The 21821-nt window shown below is 49.8% G+C and overlaps 1 protein-coding gene across 1 annotated transcript; it reads right to left on the reverse strand.

The window, feature by feature from the left end:
* Positions 1-21317, reverse strand: NUDT3 (nudix hydrolase 3). The gene is made up of 5 exons (XM_027728451.2): positions 20975-21317; positions 9746-9856; positions 2188-2232; positions 1388-1472; positions 1-524 (listed from the first exon to the last, which is right to left on the reverse strand). The coding sequence occupies exons 1-5, from the start codon at positions 21071-21073 to the stop codon at positions 355-357; spliced, it is 510 nt and encodes a 169-aa protein (XP_027584252.1). The 5' UTR covers positions 21074-21317; the 3' UTR covers positions 1-354.
* Between the last annotated feature and the right edge of the window lie 504 nt (positions 21318-21821).

Genomic DNA, 21821 nt, shown 5'->3' on the forward strand with positions numbered 1-21821 from the left:
AAAAAAAAAAAAAAAAAAAAGTGGCTCTGGCTGGGGTGACACGAAGGGGACACTCGGGACACTTCAGAGCACGAGGCAGAGGAGGGGCTGGCAGCCTCCAGGCCGTGGAGCGGAGTACCGGGAAAGGGGCACTTCATGCACAAAATGTATTTTACAAAATACAGATCCAAAAAAGCAAAAAAAGCCAATGAAAAAAAATCCCACCTTGCACTAAATTGCAGCACTCTGAACACTTGCTCTGCCCCAGGCGGCTGCCCATGCCTGGTGTGAGGGAGGAGGCATGGAAACGGGGAGGGGAGGGAGATCCAGGTCTCAGTCTGGGTTTGGAAATGGCTCTGGCAGGGACGTTGTCAGTCATCTGATGTCGGACACGGAGCTCTCGGAGTACGGCGTGGTCATCACCGGGGTGCCGTTGTTGGCCAGACAGCCTTGCCTCAAGGTTTCAAAATACGAGGCCTGCACCGGTTTATGATATTGCAGAACTTTTATGGCATCTTCTATCTTAAACCATTCCCTTTTCCTTCCTGGGGGCAAGGAGAGAAATCAGTGAGTGCCACAGAACGACATTGTCCTTTCCAGTCTGAACATTCCTGCTCCTGAGCTGTCATTCTCTGTCATGGGCACCAAGGCTGCAGGACTCACTTCGCTGTGAGCAAACTGGCAGTGCAAAGGCACTGGGAAATTCCTCCTGGGATTCTCTGATCTCGAGGGCCTCCCACTCCAACCTCACACTGGTGGCTTCCCATCCTGAGGACAGGTGTTTGTTTAGGGCAGTACATCTCCTAACTTGCATTTCCTAATTAACCCCCCCATTTATTTTGCTATTTCTGCAATTTCTATTCAAGTCAGATACTCATTTTAAGACAATCCACGACACATACCAACCACCACCCAATTTCTATCAGTTTGCAAGTGAACTTCAATTTCCTGAGGACAGCTCTCTTCCCATAAACCCCTTCTATACACAGCCTAAGGAGAGTCACATTCCAGGTGCTGCAGTGCAATCCCTCCTGGGAACAACAGGTTCATTTCCATTTGGGAATCCAATTTAAATGCACAGATAACAGGGAATGATTAACCCACACTGCCCACATATATTCCCTCTAGTCCCAGACAGGACAGCTCTTCATGCTCTTTGCTTTGCACCTTCCAGTGCAAGAATTAAACACAAAATTGCTGCAGAGACAGCTGGACAGTTATTTAGCTTCTCTTGGGCCACAGAGGTGACAAAAGCTTCAATTTGACCACAAATTTTTTTCCCAAGCAACCAAAGGACGCACCACTGCAACCCTTCCTAACCACTCCCAGAGGGATTCCAGGTCCCAGAGGGATGCTGAGCTGAAATGGTTTGTCTGCATCAGTTAATGGCAGCGAGCACAAAGCTTACCAATATTGACAGAGTCCTCCCAGTCCTCCAACACTTCGGTGACGATAAGTACGTAAACATATGTCCTGTGCTTCCTGTCCCGGTTCTGGAAGGCAAGGGGAACAGAGTAACCACAAACCATTTTGGGCAGCAGGACAGGGGGTGACTGCAAACTGCCCCCCAAGACCCTGGGGCACCCTGGGTGCGGCTCCTGCCACATTACAGCTCGTCTGTAGCCACTAAAAGCTGTTGTGTTTTGAATGAGAGGTCTGAAAATATTGTTAGGGACTGGAGCCCTAAAGTGTAGTTCCTGATCTGTGGGGAAGTGGTTGGAGGACTGATGTGCTTATAAATCAGTTCCTCAGCTGGGAAAAAAACACAGGGAAGATTTTTACACAACTCAAATTCCAGAGTCAGGGACAGAACAAGGGCAGGAGCTGTGTCTGGTACCTGCTGACTGTGCAGCACCCCCCAGGTGTGGCTGTGCACCCCACGGGAGCACAAACACTGCACCGGCCCCTCTGGGTGCTAGAGAAGGAGGGACTTTGCTCCCTGCTGGGGGTGGCCTTTGGCAGCAAGAAGGGTATGAAGGCACCAAGAATATTCACTGTTGCACCAGGTATCACCAGTGATTTCAGCTGAAGTGCCCATTGCAATGATCAGAATCGCTGAACACATCAGTGTGAGCTTTTATTTAGAGGGAACTTTGAAGTTTCCCTCCACACAAGCACCAGCTCACTTCACAACACCCTGCAGAGCCATGGTTACTCCAAGACAATTTTTTGCAACAAAATTTCACAGCGTTGATGTCCGAAACTTACCTCAAAAATTCCCACTAGTCTTCCTAACGTCCCTTTCACTCCAGCCTAGGGGAAGTTCAAAGAGAAAAGAAACATGCTTTAACAACAGCTCAGTACGTGTTTTCTACTTCTTGTGCAGGACCAGTTCCTTAGGACAGGAAGCAAATGCTCTAAAATTCTGTTCATCTTAAACCAACACAGTCACAAGATAAGAGACAGAAATGTATCCCGAGTTCTAATCATTCATGCATTCCCAGGATTTTTTATCTTGTTTTCCTTTATTCAAGCAACTTTGAATTCAATCTGGAGGAAGAAGAAATATTTGAGGAGTTACTCCTTGCATACCAATACAGTCCTCGTGACCAGAATCTCCTCTGCAGGTTATTACAGCCTGAGCACAGGGAACATTGGCTTCAGGGTTTAGCAGTTTTAACTCCTCAAAATTATAGTTTAAGAAAGTAACTTTAAAGGACATCATTTACACCCTCAGAGCAACATGACAGCTCCCAGGTATTTCAGGGGTGTCCTGCACACTCCTGAAACCAGCCAACACAAACACACCAATGCTGTGATGTGGCCCCAGCAGCAGCAACAAGAGGATTTCGGATATAACACGAACCATGCTGAAACAGGACTCTTGAATCAAGCAGAGACACAAATCAAGAGAAGATCTAAGCAACAGTTCTGTCTACTTGGATACTACTGAGGATTTACCACTTCATCACACTTGGTGTCCCTTTTGGCACCTGCTCCTCCCCTCACAGCTGTTCTCAGCTCTCCGGGGCTGCACTGTGCAAACCCCAGCCCAACCTTACGGTCCCTCCTTTTTGACTACAGAAAGGGAAGATTTTGGTCCATGACTTAACAGGTCTGAACCAACCCGCCCAGCCTGGCACACGACCCAGCCACCACTGGGAAGAAGGGTCAGCTGTGTCTCCAGCAGCTGGAACACCCCCTGGACAGCCGAGGGAAACAGTGCCTCCTGCAGATGGGATACAGGCATCTCACTATGTCGAGCTGCTTTTTTAAAAAAAAAACAGATGTTTGGGTGATGTTAATGACAAGACAAATTCTCTGTCCTACTGACCAGCTGCTGTACAGTCACACGCCTTCAGAAAGGAAGAACTTTCATTAATGAGAATATATTCCTGGTTAAGTTCCAGCCTACTGAATGAACATTCACAGGTACAAAACAATCCAGCCACAGCACATCTCACTGCTGCTTCCAACGGGAGCTGATGTGGAACTGCCACAGGAGCAAAGGGTTTGCAGCTCCCCCACTACAATCAGTCACACAGATATATAAATCCTTTTGGTAATGCACTCACTGAGCTCTACTTCTAGGAAGGAGCTTTTCAGCTGAAGCTTTTATGTTGGTTTTGGACACAAACTTTATTGTCTCCTCAGAATTTCTGCCATCCTGCTCAGCCTAGAGGTGCCCCACTGCCTCTGGCCCACGCAGCTATTTCTGGAGCAAACAGCAGCTCCCTGAAGGTCACTGTGCTGCACATGGCAGGGCCTGACCTTTGTGGGGGAGTGATCCCACCTCCTGAAACTGGGGCTGCTGACCTGGGCTCCCAAGGCAGCTGGAAGGCAAATGCTTCAAATACATTTCCCTCAAGGAAGGCCTTCAGCAGTGGGATGTATTTTTTAGCAAAGCCATGTCCATCAGCCAGCAAGAACACAGGGAGGAACACGAGGTTTCCACCTTCGCACCACACAGACACAAATGTGTTAAAAGGTGAAGTGTAATCCAATATTTCTGGTAAATAACTGTCTTAAGCCACTTCACTGGTTCCTGGAGAAGGCTGTTGAATTTCTGCTCTCCTTATTTACCTGTAGGCAACGAATCAAAAGCCAAGGATGTTGTTGTGATGGTTTATTGAACTCTCAAGCCTGACTAGAAATAAATTTATCTCCAGGCAACTAGCAAGCCTGGAAACTAAGGATGAATCCTGCCCAACCAGCCTCCCAGGCAGTTTATCCCCAGCTCTAGAGCTGTGCTTGAAGTAGCAGAGGGAGGTGGGGAGCCCTTCCTTCTGTGCTGGTAAAGGGAGATGATGGAAATAACTCTGTCTGCAAACCAGGATCCTCCTAATCTGTCCTGCCTGGTCTCATTCACCCAAAAAGGCACAAAAAACAATGCCAAGGCAACCATGCACTGTAGAAAAATCACACTGAATTATCATCAGACAGCTCGAAAAAGCGCCAGGGTTTGTTTCATGTAAGAACTTATCACATGTAGCTTAAATGGCCACATAAATGAATGGTTTGATTCAAACAAAACATGTGCTGATTTCATAGAGCAAGTCCCTACCAAAGCCTGCAAAGCACATCAGCCACTGCTCCTGGGGGCCAATGCCTCTCTCAGCCTGTTTTCTGGTACAGAGGATTTTAAAGACAACATACAGGACACCCAACAGACTGACAGGATTGTCAGGCCTATTTTTGATAAAGCACTAAATTCCCACACCAACAGGAGAGCCTCTGTACAATGGAACAAACAGACATGCCAGTGGAATTCACAGTCTCACACAGGTTTCTAACACAAAAGTTGCCCAAGACACCTGAGAAAATAAACAGCTGCTGTCACTAACAAAGCAAGCTTGGTAACAAGCAACAGAACTGCTGGGCTCCTCTCTGGGCAAGCTCCACACGTCCTCCTTTCCTAGGGGCCAACAGCATTTTCTTGCAGACTTAAAGCACAGTCACAGGCTCATCCAGGCCTGCAGCAGGGTCTCAATCCTAATTTGCAACAGACGACTCAGGAATTTTCTCTTCGACAGTGAATGGACTGAGAATCCTCTGCCCCCCCGGGCCACGGCCATGAGTGTGGCAGGGGCAGCACAACTGACGTGGGGACGTGTTCCCCCCAGGCACTGCAAGTGCTGCACGTGGAGCCCGTGCTGTAACCTCAAAACACATGGAGGATCCTAGGAGCATGCTAGGAGATGCTACTGAGCCCACCAGCAGGGCTGGGAGAGCACCAGCACCAACTGTTCCATCTGCAGGTGTGGAAACAAAGCAAGGCCATCACACGACAGGATTCCCTGGGAAGAGGCACATTCAGGCACAACAGAGGGCACACAGAGCTTCTTCCCTGCTCTGCTGATCCAAATCAGTGTCCAGTGGCTCGGGGAGTCCTCGCTGGAGGAAAAGGCAGCTCTGGCAAGAGCACATCAGCCACAGCCAGAGCCCAGGCAGCTGCCTGAGCAGCACACACTTCAAACCACTGCCGCACCCACAGGGGTGGGCTGGGGCTCAGGACAAGGAACAAAAATCCAGAGGAAATGAAGCTTTACTAGTTCTGCTGCTCATGGAACAACTTGTTTTAATAAAGAAAAATTGCTGAAGACATCCAAGAACAGCAGGTTCAGGTTTCAAAGCTGAAAATAAGTTGGGGTCAGATGCAAAAAGCAGCCTGCAGCAACACCATCTGTTCCTCGGGACAGCTTTTATTTCCTTCCATCTGAGCTAAGGAAAATGTGGGTTGGAATTTCAGCTATTTCACTTTGCTCTATTAGGCTCAAAGCCTGCATCTACTACAGATTACTGCTGAGCAAGAGTACTGTGGTGGAACACCCAAATCTTTGCTCTCAGACCTGCACCACTGAAGGTGTAAATCCACCCACGAGGGCTGCGGGTTCAGACACGTTCGGAGGACGCCGATCACAGACCTGCTGGGCAAACTGTGCTGTCACTGCTGTGTCTCACAGGGGGTTGGACTCATTCATCTAACTCTGTACTGCATGAACCAGTGTCTGCTGCTACGCTTGTGAAATACAAATGAAACACCAGGACAGGGAGAAGAACATTCCGACACCGCACTCGTTTTCATGAATTTGAGTACACAGGGTACGGGACAGTGACTCTGGGCCACCACTTGCTCTGGGTATGACTAACTCTAGGAGGAGTTCAAGGCCATCATCTTATCATCCACGGTCCCTGCAGCATTTTTAAAAAGTCTTTGTATTTTAGCACTGAAAAATATCAATATTCGTATTCTAAATCACTAACAAAATACATGAAACTTTATAAGTCATCTTTACTGTATGTTTAAGAGGGAAAAAAAGGTCTAGTAACCAGATCAAAGTACTATGGACTATTTTGATATTGGCACCAATTGCCTGTTTGATCACAGGATCAAGCACAACTTCTCTGGCTTTTGACTCCCATGAAGAAAGCACGACAAACACTCCTGCAATTTTATAAAATTTGACATTTACTAAGCATTTAAAGGTCAGGATGTGAAAGATGCTGTAAGTGAAAAATGAAATGGGTTTCACAGATGAATGTGCAGTGACTTTTTTCAAAGTCACTCTGTAATAAGTTTAATTTAAAGCATCTTTTTCTAAGCCATGTTCTCTACCAGTTGCTCACACCCATAAAACCCCCTTATTCCTAAGCAAAAAATACACCCCATGAGCACCAACACCTGTTTGGAAAGGGCACACACTTTCTAGAAGGTGAATTTCAGAACACACCTGCAGTTCCCAGCTCTGCAGGACTGATTACAGAATTTCCCAACAACCTGTCAGGAATAAGAGGTTTTATTCTTAAAAGGCTGCTCTGACCCAGAGCGGGCGTGTTGTCTACTGCCACTGCCACAAACAATGCCCAAGAACTCCAGTCACTTCCAATTTCATGCAGACAACAGTGAGCATGACAAGTGTTGGTACCTGTCTACTTTAATACTCGTGCTGGCACAGATTAATACAGATAAGGACTACCTCAAACTGGGACAAGGACTTGGACTCAAACTGGGACAGAGTGATCACAGCCTTCACTCAGAATCAACATTTCTTTTTTGGCACAGTCTTCTAGAATTTGGAATATCAGAAAGAGGGGAAAGCTAGATATCTTTAGATGACAATTATCCCAGTAATAACATGGATAAACTCAAACACATACAAGGTAAATTTAAAAGAGTAAATGGAGAAGTTAAAAATCTTCATTTGGGGAAGCCTCTTTTGAAAAGAAAATGCACACCATGCAAAAGAGAATGAATTGAGAAGAGGCAGCCTACTGTCATCTTCAAAGGCCACGAGCAACAGGAAGGGTCACGAGTCTTTACAGCTCTTCCAACTGGCTCTTATTAAAAACTGGAAAAGGCATACCAAAGTCAGGGGAAGAAACTCCACACATTTCTTCTCCAGCTTTGAGCAGCATGGAAACCACCTTCTTTCAGAATAAAAATTGCTTTGTGCTCATTGACATGGAGGAAACTGCATTTTCCCTCTCCCAACAGGAGCAGCAGACTGGACCTGTGCCCTCGTGACAGACACGTCTGTCCAGGAGAGAAGCAAAGACATCAAACCTACTCAGAAATCAGCCTCAGCTCCAAGCAGGCTGAAAATGCCTGGATTCACATGGAAAGGAGAGCAGGGGTTCCCAGCTGGCACACACACCAGCTGCCCAGCACTGCCAAACCAGCAGCACGAGCTGGGGAGGTGGGTGCTCTGATCCTTCCCAGCACTCCTGTTCCAACAACATCCACCCCAGCAAACAGCTCCTGGAGTTTGAGGCTGGGGCTGTAGGGGACACTGCTGTGTGCAGACCCTCAGCAGCACATGAGCACAGCCCGTCTGGGGAAGGCCTCACACCCCCAGAGCTGCAGAGCGCCCAAGTCCTTCTGTCCCTGTCACAGGCTGGGCCCTGCAGACCCCTCGGGGGGCCCTTGTGTGTCAGACCCCTGGGGGGCCCTCGTGTGTCAGACCCTTTGGGGAGCCCTCGTGTGTCAGACCCCTCGGGGGGCCCTCGTGTGTCAGACCCCTGGGGGGGCCCTCGTGTGTCAGACCCTTTGGGGAGCCCTCGTGTGTCAGACCCCTCGGGGGGCCCTCGTGTGTCAGACCCTTTGGGGAGCCCTTGTCGTGTCAGCTCCCACCGCTGCTCCCGCAGCCCCAGGGAGCCGTGGGTGCTCCGAGCTCCCGCTGTTCCCCCGCTGTTCCCCCGCTGCTCCCCGTGGGGCGGGCAGAGGTGCCTGGCCATGACTCACCCCTGCCAGGCTGCCACGGCTTGAGTTACACTCCCAGTGGCACCGGGCCACGTGAGCAGGGAACACCAGCGAGGAGCGGGATTATCCCAGCCAGCCCAAACCAGTTCCTGTGCTGCCGCAGCCGTGCCAAGGCTCCCTTCCAGCCGGGGCTGCCATGGAAGGCGCTGGCTCTCCCAGGGTGCTGCTGCCCGGGAAGGGAGCGGCGATGCACATTTATTTTAAGGACTGAGAGGTGAAGCCATGCACCTCCTGAATGAACCCTGGGCTTCTGTATCAAATCACTCCATTATTAATAACACTTGGGCTGTAAAGCAGGAATCTGCAGCTAAAAATATTCCTATTGTTCTGGTTGCACTCACTTTGGCTTGTTATGTGGTTGAAAGGTTGCCAAGTTACTGGAAAAGCAGGAGCTGTGTTACAAGCTGGAAACAAAATTTGCAAGCAGCAATCCCCAGTACTAGAGGGGCCTAAAGACACTGAAAAAAATACACTTTGACTGTATAAGCTTTTGTATCTTTCTGATAAACTGCTAGTTTATAAAAACATCCAAAGAGAAACACACCACTCAGGAGCTGCCACATTCGATGAGTCCAACAGCCCAAATATTCAGCATTTTGTTAGACAGCAGCAGGTGCTTCCAAATACTTCAGAGAGAAACCTGCATATACCAGACATTTCAATAAAGCAACTACAGGAGAAGGGTCCTCCCAAGTTCCATCAATTAGCTCTTGATTTCTGTTCTGCAGAGAGCACAAAGATTTATAACCCTCTCAAAAGCATTTTTAATCCTGCCTTATGTAACCGTGAACCTACTTGGTCATCCATCTATAATCATTTAATCGTTTCTGAACACAAGCATCTCTCCAATTTGTTGATATTCAGAAGCAAATTCTAAAAACATGTTTTACATACAATGCAGTCAACTGCCATTTGCTGCCTTTACATTTCTTATGAAGAAAAAGATTGCTCTTCCAGCTTCAAAAGAGAAATATGCCTTCTTCGTACAGCCCATTGATCTGCATTTGATCTGCTGTTTGATCTCCCTCCTGAAACAAGTTCAAGTGAAAAAGAAAAACCAAGCTAACAAACCCATACACACTTTAGGAATTGTTGCAGATAACTTATAGCCAATTTCACTTATTCACATAAACACCACAATCTGTTCTAGACCAAAACATACCAAGGTCCCTGTATTTGGAGTGTCTTTAGTGGCTCATAAGGGCTTTTTTCTACCTCCTAGCGAAGTACTAGACAGCTCCTCAAAGGCACAGCTGAAGTTCTTTTAAGAAACTGTTCTTCATACAGAGAAAACAAAGCAGAGAATATCTTCACAGGCATTGAAGTGCCTAGGGCTGAATTTTATCTATTTTCAGTTAAAGGTATCAGGCAAGGACAAGTTCATTCCAGCTAAGAGGTTTAATTACATTCTCATGCTCGCTTTATTTAGGACTCCAGTTTCCTCCCATGTGTGATGGGGATACCACCAGTGACCCCATATCCCTCTTCACCTCGTGGAACACAAGCAAGAGGGCTGGAAGCAACGCCCCCACCCCAGGGTAGCAGCCCCTGGCATCAGACACTCACCTCCTCACAGACCTCCCGCACGGCGGCCACGCCGGGCTCCTCCTCGGGCTCCATGCCCCCCCCGGGGACGATCCATCGGTCCGGGTGGCGACTGCTGCTCACCAGCAGCACCTGTGGGGAGCAGAGCACAGTGAGGGCACCGGGGCAGCGCTGCCTCCCAGAGCCAGCCATCCCTCACCCCCGCAGCACGACCCACACGAGGCCAGGCCTTGCCAATACTCCACTTTTCCCTTGTGCAAACTCCATGAGCGCTGACACCGAGGCACTCCCACACTCCTCGGTACTTCAGCCATTGCCTCTCCCTGCTCTGACACTTTGCAGAATAAAACCACCTCTGCACAGCAAACCATGGACACAGCAGCACACACGGTGTGAGTTCCCTACGGAGCTCAGGCACTGCCGAGGCCTGACAGCACAGGATACACCTCATGCAGCAGATGCTGCTCAGCACCTCCACCCTTTGCAGAAGGGCCTTGATTTAACTGTCCTGGTACCTTTGGCCTTGCCTGTCCCTGCAGTTATGTCACCAACAACACATACACGTCAGGGAACTCTCACTGCAGTGTTTACGTGCAATTGTCTGAGCAGAGACTCTCAGCCCCCTGTTTTCTGCTTCTTTTGCAGTAGGCACCCAGGAGGTCGGCTCTGAAGCCAGCACTCGGGTACTTTTGGTTTAGAGGAAGTTGTTCAATGAGGTGTAAGCAAAATAAAAACTTATATTAAACCACTTAAAATCCCCTAGGAAAGGGCTGCACAGACGGACAGACTTTTGTGAATGAGAAAAATAGTTCAACCCTCTTCCCAGGATTTGCCATATTCATGCTTTGTGACCCCCTTCCCAGGAGGGATTTGCCATATTCATGCTTTGTGGCAGTTTTTCTTGAACTACATTTTATTCCAGTGTACTTCTGTTCTGTACAAGTTCAGGTTTTGATTTCCCACCTTCCAGCAACACAAATGCTCAGTGACGCTCTCAACCAGCTACAGACTGTCCCAAAGAATAGCGAGACACTGAGCTTATTAAATCTACTTGCAATACATCCATGAGCAGAGATGGAAACTAAAAACAAAACTAATACTGTTGCCCAGCTCTTTAAACAAAGCTTGTTCATTAGAGTCATCCTGCTGTACTTCATCATTTCACTGGCACAAAGCTCGGAGCCAAAGCGACTTGCTCCAGAAACTTTCCAGCATACCAGTCCAATTAGGTTCCAGGCCAGCTGTAACAGTGTCAGACACTGCAGAGTTACACTGCAGAGACACTGAAATCCCAGGCTTTACTGGGGAAACTCTGATTTGCCAGTAGGATATTAAAAGATTTGCACTAACTATCAGGAGGAATCTACCTACAGAATTCAAAATTAAACTTCTGAAACAAAAACAAGCACAAGATTTCCAGGGCTTCCCAGTTCTTTTATCTCAAAAATTCTCATCTGCCAACCGACCACCTGGCAAAGTGATGTTTCATTTTCCAGGGCCACCCATCCCCACTGGCTCAGCACAGGGAAAAGAGGGGGGTCAACAGGCCTGAACACACCAGGGTGAGCAGACTAGGGCCAGCTGTGGTGGGCAAACCCCAACTCTCAAACCAGGAGCAGCAGACCTTACAGCAGAAACTGCAGAGGGGTCACACCAATGCTCTGGCAACTGCTGGGCCAACCTTTTCCACGTCTGGAACTGACCTCGGTGCTCTCAAGTGTCAGCACTCCTGTAATCATCATTTTTCTGTGGATCCCACCAATAATAAAGTCTCGAAGCCTCTCTCTTCCTGCTTCAGCCAAACTCATGAAGCATCATCATTTACCCAACCACCCCATCCACATCCCTGAGCACTCCCCAATCCATGGGATGAAACTCATACTGGAAAGGAATGAGGCTGCAAGAGCCACCTCAGTTCCACAGTTCCAAGTGGGATGGTCCCTGCCTGCCCCACCTTCTGGCCGAGGCTGAGAGGGAACAGCATTTACTTTATAGTGACATATAGAGTTTTTGGCCCTCTCCAAGAGGAAGGCAGAATTCCTTTCCCCAGGCATCCAGACCATGTAAAACTCCATCAGTAAGCCATGCCTAAACAGGGAATGTAAACTTCATTCATCCTGAGAGCCCTCAGGCTCGGGACAGCAGCCAGTCCTGGGCTGTCCCCAGCCACCTCCGGTTTGCCACCAAACCTCCTGGAGTACAGTCCCTGGAGTTATTCCTTCCTCACTCATCACCAGTGCTGTCCACAGGGCAGCTTGGACTCAAACTCCTGACTGCAGGTCAGCCGGTGATTCCGAGGACAAAGCTAAAAGAGAAGGAACATTTCAAGTGCACGTTTGCTGCCAGGTAAGGAAGCACCGGCTCTGCCGCTTCCGACTGCAATTCAGAGCTCCAGCTCAAAGGGGAAAAAAAGATTAAAAGAAGCTGCAGAACCAGATCTTTGAAACTCACACAGCACACTTCGTGCTCCTGAACTCCTGCCACCTACTAGTCGTGAGAACAAGGATCTGCTGTGGAACCCTGGACACAGAGTGCTCCAGGAAACCTGCTCGGGCTGAGACAATGCCTCAGCAACACACCAGGAGGAACTTTTGGGTGTAAACAACTGTTTGAGGCAAAGTAAATTAACTTCAGCTGCTCTGGCAGTTGAGCATTTTCTGAATAGAATTAATATGAACAACCCTTGCTGGGAAGGAAAAACCTGTCATTCTCACACTTTTATGTAATCAGACTATTTCCTGTTTAATAAAAAGGAAATCAAATCAGGAGAGAGCAGGAAACAAGCCCTACAAGGTCATTCTTTTAAAACAACTTCAAACAGGATATTGCTACCAATGAGCTCTCCCAAGACAAAGGGCCGAGTTCCAAACGAGGGGGAGACACTGTTGTGCTGGAAAAAACCACACTTCCAACACCAGCCCTGTGTCCCAATACATGCAGTGCACTCAGAGGGATCAAGGAAAAGGTTGTTATAATCCGAATCCTAGACTGGTTTGGGTTGGAGTGGACCTTAAAGGCCATCTCATTCCACCCCCTGCCATGGGCAGGGAAATCTTCCACTAGACCAGCCCAAGGTACAGTTGGCTTTTTTACTTCTTTATTACATAAAAAATTTCATTTGAATACACTCTAAAGAAGTTAATTTAATCTAAATAGTCACCAAAAATACACCAGAAATTAATTCATTTATTTCTTTAAATCAGATCAGAACACATGGGAAGCTTGGATATTTCCATTTTATTATTGCCAGGCAACTGTGTTTAAGATGGCTACTGAGACTCTTGGCCTACCAGGGATTTTGGAGTTGGATTTTGGAGCCAAGTCCAGCAGACTTTTGGGAAAAGCACTTGCAGGTATCATGCCACATGGCCAAGTTCTGTTTTCTGGGATTTGAAAGACAATTATGTCATTTCAAAGCAGGGAAATGAGCAACACCAGCCTCTCTGGCAGGCAGGAGGTGGCCCTGCCGTGGCTCTCACACACAAACCCCCACTCGAGAGAAAGGTTAGAAAAATAAGCCAAGTTTGAAGTGTCAGCAGGGGCTCAGCTCAGAGCAGGGCTGCAGCCTCATGGCAAAAACCTTCAAAGCTGCACACAACAAACAAATCCAAACAAACTTGAGCAGGAACAACTCTGCCTGGAGGAGACAGGAAACACACCGAGACATCTAAGGCTGCCTGCACTGCCACATGAAGCGAGAATCTCCACGGGAAAAGGTGAAAAGAGTTTGTCTCCTGGATAAATCTGGGCATCCCCAATACATAATGCTGACCTTAAAACAACCTACTCACACACCAATCTGTTGTATCCACATGGAGGGGGTTTTCTGTTTTTTCCCCAGGAATAATGGGGCTCTGCAGAGCGAAAACAAGGCAACCAGAATGAGGCAGAGACTTAACTCCCTCTTAGCAAAACAGAGGCAGAGGGATTCCCAGGTTCTTTCATGCTGTGATGGATTTAAACACCAACCACCACCACCCGTAAATAAAACAAGAGTGTCTACACCATAAGGAACACGATTCCTCGAAAGAGGCTTTGCAGCAGAATTTCAGCAGACTAAAAGGGCCGCAGCCCTGCTAGAAGCTGGGCCCCAGCGTGAGCAGAAAATGAGCTGAGAACCTTCCAGACTTCCAGGAAAAGCCAGTGCTACCCACCCGTGCCAGCCCAGGCCCGCCGAGCTGGCAGCCAGCAAGGGAACAGCAGGCAAGATGTTAAATCCGGGGGTTTGGCCCGGCAGCCTCCTGCTGCCAGGAGCCGATCCATAGCTGCTGGCTCCTGACACAGCCCCTGCACTGCCTTTCAGGCTTTCCCTCAATATTTTCAGGCTTTCCCTCAATATTGTCATGGTTTCTATCAATATTTTCATGCTTTCTATCAACATTGAGCCATAAATCACGTCATTTGCATAGCAACTAAAGCAAAAACCCTCCCGACATTTAAAGTCGTTTCCCACTTCAGCATCATTGATCAGAGCACAGACTGGAAGGAGACGCTGCCGCAGAGGCTGCGGGAGCCGGGAGCAGAAGATGGCTGACTGTGAGCTTTGCCTGTACAGTCTGCCTTTGTCTGAAAGGTTCGGTTTAGCACGAGCCTGTTCTCAGAGCCGAGCTGTGGGAGCACCGCTCCCACGTGCCCCATGGCCAGGCAGATCCCGGAGCCGGTGCCACGTCCAGCATAACAAGCACCTTGGATGCCTTACTCAAAATTAACAAATATTCTCTCAATCCCCAAATATTATCGTTAGTCTCCTTAATGCTTTTCTATCTGACAAGAGCGGGATCTCCATTCGACCACGTCAAACCACCTTTATGCCCTGTGACCAGCACAGGCTGACAACTGGCGCTCTGGAGGAGCAGGAGGGGAGGAGGGACCCTGGCGTTGGCAAAGCCGTGTAAAATTAATCTCATTTCCCCGGCAGAAACACGGCCTCGACTGCACTACAACAAATCACGTGCTGTGCCAAACTGCTAAGGCAGGACAGTCCCAGGGCACACGCCAAGGCTCACGGGAGGGCTTCTCCCACACTCTTGCTATTCCAGGCACATTCCGGAGTTTGCACAGGGTAGGAGCAAGTACAGCCTGTGGTCAGCAGGGCTACCCCAGCCCTGCACCCAACAGGACCAGGGCTGGGACCAGAACACACACCCTGAACAGAAATCCCTCTCCTGACCATGACGGCCTGTCCTCACAGGAGCACTCCCATTCCTCAGCAGGATACGTTTCCTTACACGTTTCCTTTGCACACACACACCAACACCAGGCTCCATGAGATAATGGGATTTAACCTACAGTGTGGTACCCAGGAACTGGAGGCAGGAAATTCATGGCAGGAAGCACGAAGGGGAAGGTATTCACACTACAGAACTTGACAAAAGTAAAGCACAAGTCTTGGAACGGGAGCAAGAGGTGAACTGGAAGAAGTTCAAGTAGTTTCAAGCATTTGGATCGCACCTACAGTCCCATAACCAGAGAGGAAAAAATAAGGAAGATTCTGTTGGTTTTTAGGCTGCTGCTTAGAATAACAATAATAAATCACCGTGTACTGCACTGCTGCTCTGGCTGCAGAACACCACGGGTCGTGTTACTGTTACTACAGTGCTCCTGCCACTCCAGAGCCACTGCCTGCTCTTACCGGGGAGGAACACGATCCCAAGTGCTCCCCTTCCAGCCAAATTATGGCTTAGAGAACACAGAAATTATCTACAGCCTGCCTCCCCCGGCAGGGCCGGGGCCCAGAGCAGCTGAAGGACCTGCACAGCAGCCACTGCTCTCAGGGGCTGAGGGCTGATAAGGGGCACTCCCAGAGAGAGACCCCAAACCCCAGAAGCTATCTCTGACTGTCAAAACCAGTTTGGTGACCACTCAGTGCTTACACAACTTGTCCAGGCACACCTCTGCCAGCAGGAATGCTAGCTTATAACTGCCTTTTTGAAAAAGGAAGGGGGAAAAAAAGAAATGAAGGGGTATTTGGGCCTTTTACAGAGCCCACATGACTCTGGCTGTCAGCAGCTGTGTCCACATGCACTGTTCTGGTTAACATAAAACACAGCACACAAAACCAGACAGCCACCAAACCCCTTGAGAAGCTGCTCAAGCATAAGTAGTTAATTGTACACACAACATCAATACATGTCATTTGCACACAGAAAAGTAACCCCGAGCCAATATGAATGAAAATAACATTCAATCCATCTGAAACATCAGACAAAAATCCACTACAGGTAATCATATCCCTCCGAATTTCACATGTTAACATGAAATTTCTGAGAACAAAGAGTCAGAGTGAATTATCCACTGCCCAACAAGGGCAGCCCCAGAGACACGAATTCTGATACAAAGACACACAAAATTTGAAATATCCTTGACTGGTCTGTGCAGCCAGTCCTTCGGTTGGACTGAAAAAGAACAAAAGAAAAAGAAATGGAGTCCCTGCTTCCCAACCACTGAAGGTCACATACAGCATCCCAAAATGGATGTTTGCTATTTGTAAGGTAGAGTTTTGTTGATTTTGCTCTATCCAATTTTTGTGGGTGACCCATGACACAGCATGAGGAGAGAAAAGCAGGAAAAAGAGCCCCCGACTCAGGTCAGGCAATAAATGGATGTGAGCTGGAAGAGATTCCAAAGCACTGTTCCGCAGAGTACACACCACTCCTGGGTCCTTCTCCACAGAGCCAGGGTGGAGCACACCCTCCTCTTCCCATATTCATCACTTTTCCCTGAGTTGCAGCAGAACAAAACTGACTCAATTCTTCAGTTTCAAAACAACTTACTGAGCCTCCAGTGAATGAAGTGAAAATTTAACAATTTTCATTCTTTTGTTGTTTGGGAAAGTACAAGAGAGGTGGAATTGCTTGTAAAACTGTTCAGTGACAGCTGCCTTTGTGGGAAGGCGAAACACTTTCTGAGATGAAAGCCAGGTCTTGCAAATGTCTGTCCATGCTCCTGCTCTTGGAGAACACGAGCTGTGAGCAGAGCTGAGAGGGGCAGGAGAAGCACAGGCAGGAGACCCATTTCCAAGCTGGCCCTTATCCTCCTGCAGATGTGGTAATGTGTTAGCAACAGACAGGGAGAACTTTATTTGGTTTCAACCACAACCCTTTTATGTAGCTGACAGCAGCACAGCCAAGCTGAGCCATCAGAACAGGGATTCTGAGCCTGTATTCCATGGGAAGCAGGATGATCACATGATGCTGGGCTCACCTACATCCCAACAGTGAAGCACTTCAAGTGGTTTTGGCTGTTATTGGTTAATACTGGAGCAGAGCACAAAGGATGGCCCAGGAGCAGCGCGTGATACCCAACACAGCCCGTGGCTCCAATCCCGCTCTGCCTGTTACATCACAGCTGGAGTAAAACCGGCCCAGGAGAGGTCGGAAGAAAAAGGTTCGTTTGCATTCCAAAGGCTTTCCCAGGGAGGCCGTGGGGCCACTCTGGTGACTGCAGGGCTTGGCAGGGCACTGGCCCCTGGGTGAAACTTCCCTTCTCTCAGCTCCATTCAGGCCTCATTCACAACTCAGAAAAGATGACCGAGCCCGGATCCTATTCTTCCCCAGGCATTTCCTCCAAAAAGTCTTTAAAAACGGCCCTGGTTAACGAGCAGCTTGTCCTTTCACAGACACAATGTGGGCCTGCTCAGACCTGCCGCTGCCCTGGCCTCACAGCCCTTTTATCCCTGTCAGATCCCACACGGAGCACGGCTCCAGCTGCTGCTGCACAGGAAGGCATTAGGGACACTTTCTGGACCATTTCCTCGTGGAAACAGCTGCTCTACACAGAAGATACGTGTGTTATGTAAAAATAACACCCTGACAGCAATATTGAGAGGCAGGGACACCACTGAGTGATTCCAGAGGTAACACAGGACTCGGGAGCTCTCGCTCCGCGCTCTCCTTCCCCACTTGTGCAAATATCCCGGGAGTTCACTCCACCTGAAGAGAAGGAAACAGAGCCCTGGGTTCGCTGCCAAAAGGTCCTTTGAAGTCTGTTCCCACTCTCCCAATGAATCCTGTTGCTGCCCCTGCTCTCCCTCCTGCCCAAGGAGACGACTCCTGGTTTGGGACACCACACACATTTTGGGGGCTGTCCACAGAGCCCAAGTCAGAAATGTACTTTTTGCTCCATTTGAGATTCATGTTGAAATGAATTCTCCCTGTGCTGTTTTTTAAAGGAATATGTAACAAAGGCATCTTTTCAGCCAATGCTTGGTCTTCCAAAAACGTTCCAGAGCTTCTTTCATGTCCAAAAGTAGCAGTTTCCAAATGCAATACAGAGACAATGTGCGACCTCCAGCAGCATAAGGAAAAAATAAATCACTTAAAAACTAAAAAGGAAACAAAGTATTTCTCTGTTAAGACCCTTTATTTGCAAATGTATCATCAAACCAAGGACATGCTGCTTAAGCAATCTCCAGGGATTGCTGGGATTTCAAAGAAAAATACATGAGTGAAGTGACGAGTCAGGGAGTAAACACCTAAACAGAAGAAAGCAGCCTCCTCTGTAAGTGTAAACAGAATTTGTCTTATTTCTTCTTGTTCATCGACAGACTTGTTTAATTCAAGAACTAATTAGGGGTTCGAAACAGGAGAAAACTGGGTTTTTCAAAGTCATAGGAGGAAATTAAGAAGAAAAGCAAGAGCAAAGTTCTACTATTTGTTAAGCACTTAAAAGAAAGAGCAACCAGAAACAGCCAGTCCTAGGAAAAAATCCTATGTAATGCAGTAAGTTTAATTTATTTATCAAAACATGGTTCTTTTCTTCTCTCTTCTTTTCAAACAGTAAGCTTTTAATAGATCTTTAATGTACATACTTTGGCTCTGACTCTTTCTCCCCTCCCTGGAGAGACCTTTTAAATAGATCCCAATTTCCATTTAAATAGAAGCAATCAATAATAAAATATGTCAGCATAAGAAAGTATTATTCTCCAAGAGCAGACCAAGAAATCTTTCACAGCCATGTTCAACCATCTACTTAAACATGTACAGGTAACACCTCACTTGGTATCAAAAAACGTGGGCAGCAGTGAGTGCACACAAGTTGCCTTCCCTCAAAGTTTATTTAAGTGACAAGAAATGTGAATTAACCTAAGGAAAAACTAGAAAGAAAAATTACTAAAAATCAAGGTGTCCTGCTCGCTGATTTCAATCATGACACAAGTTTGACTCAAATGGCTTCTCGGCCTTTTGGCCAAGGCCAAGCACAGGATCCATCCCAGTGGGACTGGATAAGAATTTTCCTAAATGTACTCGAGACAATCTCACTTGCTGGGCAGCTCCCACAGCAGGGGTGTAACAGGTGAGAACAGAGGCTGCAGTTTCAGCTCAGGGTTCAAGTCACACGTACCACACACAAACAGGGCCCTGGAAAGGCTGCATTCGGAATGGAGCAGAACTGTCCCTCCCTGCCTCATCCTGCTGGGGCTCCTCACCAACAGCACACACAGGGCACATCCCGAGGAAACCCCCCCAGCCCAGGCTGCAGCACTGACACAGCAACCAGTGCTCCCTCCCCGAGGCGTCCCAGGGCAGCACAGCCACCGCCCCACGTCACTGGGGACGAGGGGACAAGGCCACACACCCACAGTGCCCACAGCTCCAGGGACAACACGACATTCACCCAGAACCTCCTCTGCCCTGGGCACTAAAACCTGCCCAGAGCTCCACCCGCAGCCTCAGAGACCCCTGGGAAGGACCCAGCACAACCAGCCTGGGGAGCCAGCTCCCCCAACTCCTGCCTGCAAAACCAGGAGCAGACTGTTCTACCCTAGGTCATACCCAGAAACTACAGCCTGAAATGGGACCAGCTTAAATTAAATGAGATCCTTCAATCTACCACAGGTTGTTGCAGACCACAGCAGAGGTACAACTAACACAGAGATGATTTTAAAGCTCAGCCTTACACAAACCTGACAGCTGGGCCTGCTGAAAGCACCTGTCCCACCCCAGCTGCCTCTGGAATGAGTTCACTTTCCTCCTTCGACCCTCTTGGGTCAGCACTGGGACACTGCCACACTTGGGGTCCCAGCACTTTGAGGGCTCTGACACTGGTCCTCAACACACCTGAGGGCTCTGAGAGCAGCTCCCAGGGGCTGGAGGAGGTGGAGGGATCAGCTGGATGCTGCCAACTGAGGTGTGCTAAAATAAAACTCATAACCAAAGTCTGGTTACATCAGGTACCTGTTTAAAGTACATTTCTGCCCTTAACCACACTGCAATCAGACATGGCCAAGCCTCCACCTCTTGAGAAGAATCTCCAAACTGCCTCAGCAATTGTGTGAAATGGCACGAGGACACCCTGACACCCTCACCCACCTGTGCTGAGCAGCCCCACCACTGTCACACAATACAATTATGTTCTGCTTCACAGTTAGTTCAAAGTACCATAAATTTCCTCATAGCTCATGGGAAGGACCAGCTACATTGAAGCTGCACCAAACACACTGTTGTAGCTTCAGACCATTTCTGCTGAAATGCTGACACTCCTCACCACGCCAGCACAGCTACAAAGGGCTTGTGCAGCTTCCTTCACATTAAATAATAACTGGATGTATGCTAATTGCCTTTCCTCCAGTGAACTGTCTGCATTCCCTTCAGATTTCCTGTAGCTACAAATATGATAATCAGGAGAACAAAGACTTTAGCACAGCCACTCACTCGGGCACAGCAAACGCAGTGGAGTGTGTGTGCCTGGCTCCCGCAGCAGCACAAGGGAGACCCGCAACCCTACTGCTCTGAGCACCCCGAGCCCACCTTCAGAAGGTATTAATAAAGAATAGTGCGAAACTGCACATCTGAGTGAAGTCTCTGGAACTGCACGGACAATGCAGCCCCTTAGCAACGCGGCCGCTCTGAAACCAACCAATCCACCTTTAATTCCCACTTCCTCCCAAGCTCTCTGGACAGCAACTTCTGGCACTCCATCAGTCCCCTTTTATCCCAGTTTCTTTTTATAAATCCAAGGTCAGGTTTCCTCTCCCATCTCATGTGATGTGCTGGACTGAAGTTGTGCCAGCGTGGTCGGTCCCCTCGGCTGCCAAACCCCCTCCCGCGCTGCCCCAGCCTGTCCCACCACCCCCGCGGCATCCCCCGGCTCTAACGGGGAGGAATAGCCATGGGGGGAAGCACCAACTTCCCCACTAACGCTTAATTACGCCTATTAAAAATAACCCCCCGCTGGGACCGAGCTCCCCCCCCCCTCCCCCGGGCGGCTCGGGGGTCCCGGGCCCGGCCTCGCCCCCCGCCCGGCCCTCACCTCCTCCTCGCTCTCGCTGCGGAAGCACAGGCAGGCCGCCCGCTTCTTGTAGCCGTCCCCGTCGTAGGTGCGCGTCTGGTTGGACTTGAGCTTCATCATCCTCCGCTCCGGGGGCGGCGGGGCCGGAGGACGCGCGGCCCGGAGGGCGGGGGAGGGCGGGACCCGCCGGGCGGGGAAGGACGGGGGGGCGCGGGGGGGCCGCCCACCCGCGACAGTCTCTCTGTGGGTCTCGGTCTGTGGGTCTCGCTACGCGCTGCCGCCCCTCGCCCGCCTCACCCCTGCCCTCGCCTCCAGCCGCGCCTCCGCCGCCGCCCGCGCTCCGGCCTCCGCCGACGACGACCGCGCCGCCATCTTGGGGCTCGCTACGCAACCGGCGCAGCGCGGCCGGGCGGGGGCGGCGCTGCCGCTGCGGCTCCGGGAACCGCCCGCCACGCAAACGGCGTAACGGCTCCGGGAATCGCCCGCCACGCAAACGGCGCAGCGCGGCCCCAGGAGCGCTGGGGAACGGGGCGGGCGGCGCAGGGGCCGCCCCGAGTTACGCAAACGGCGCAGGGGCGCGCGCACGTGGCCCCGCGGGGGCAGCGCCCGCCCCGTGCCGCCAGGGGGCGCTGAGGCACCGGGGTGTCCGTGTGTCCGTCCGGCCCCCGGCGACACCCCCGGGCAGTGTCTGTCTGTCCGTCCATCCGTCCGTCCCGTCACCGATCACCGGCACTGCTCCCCAGCGACACCTGGCGGCGCACGGCGGCCTCTGCTCCGGTGTCCCCGGCTCCGCCCCCCCCCCCGGCACCGCTGGGAATCCCCGTCATCCCGGGCACAGGGACAGCGGCTCCACCTTCCTCCAGGAATC

This window comes from Pipra filicauda, unplaced genomic scaffold (genome assembly GCF_003945595.2).
Source record: "Pipra filicauda isolate LSUMZ 115617 unplaced genomic scaffold, ASM394559v2 scaffold329_size807674_pilon, whole genome shotgun sequence".
Classification (NCBI taxonomy): Eukaryota; Metazoa; Chordata; class Aves; order Passeriformes; family Pipridae; genus Pipra; species Pipra filicauda.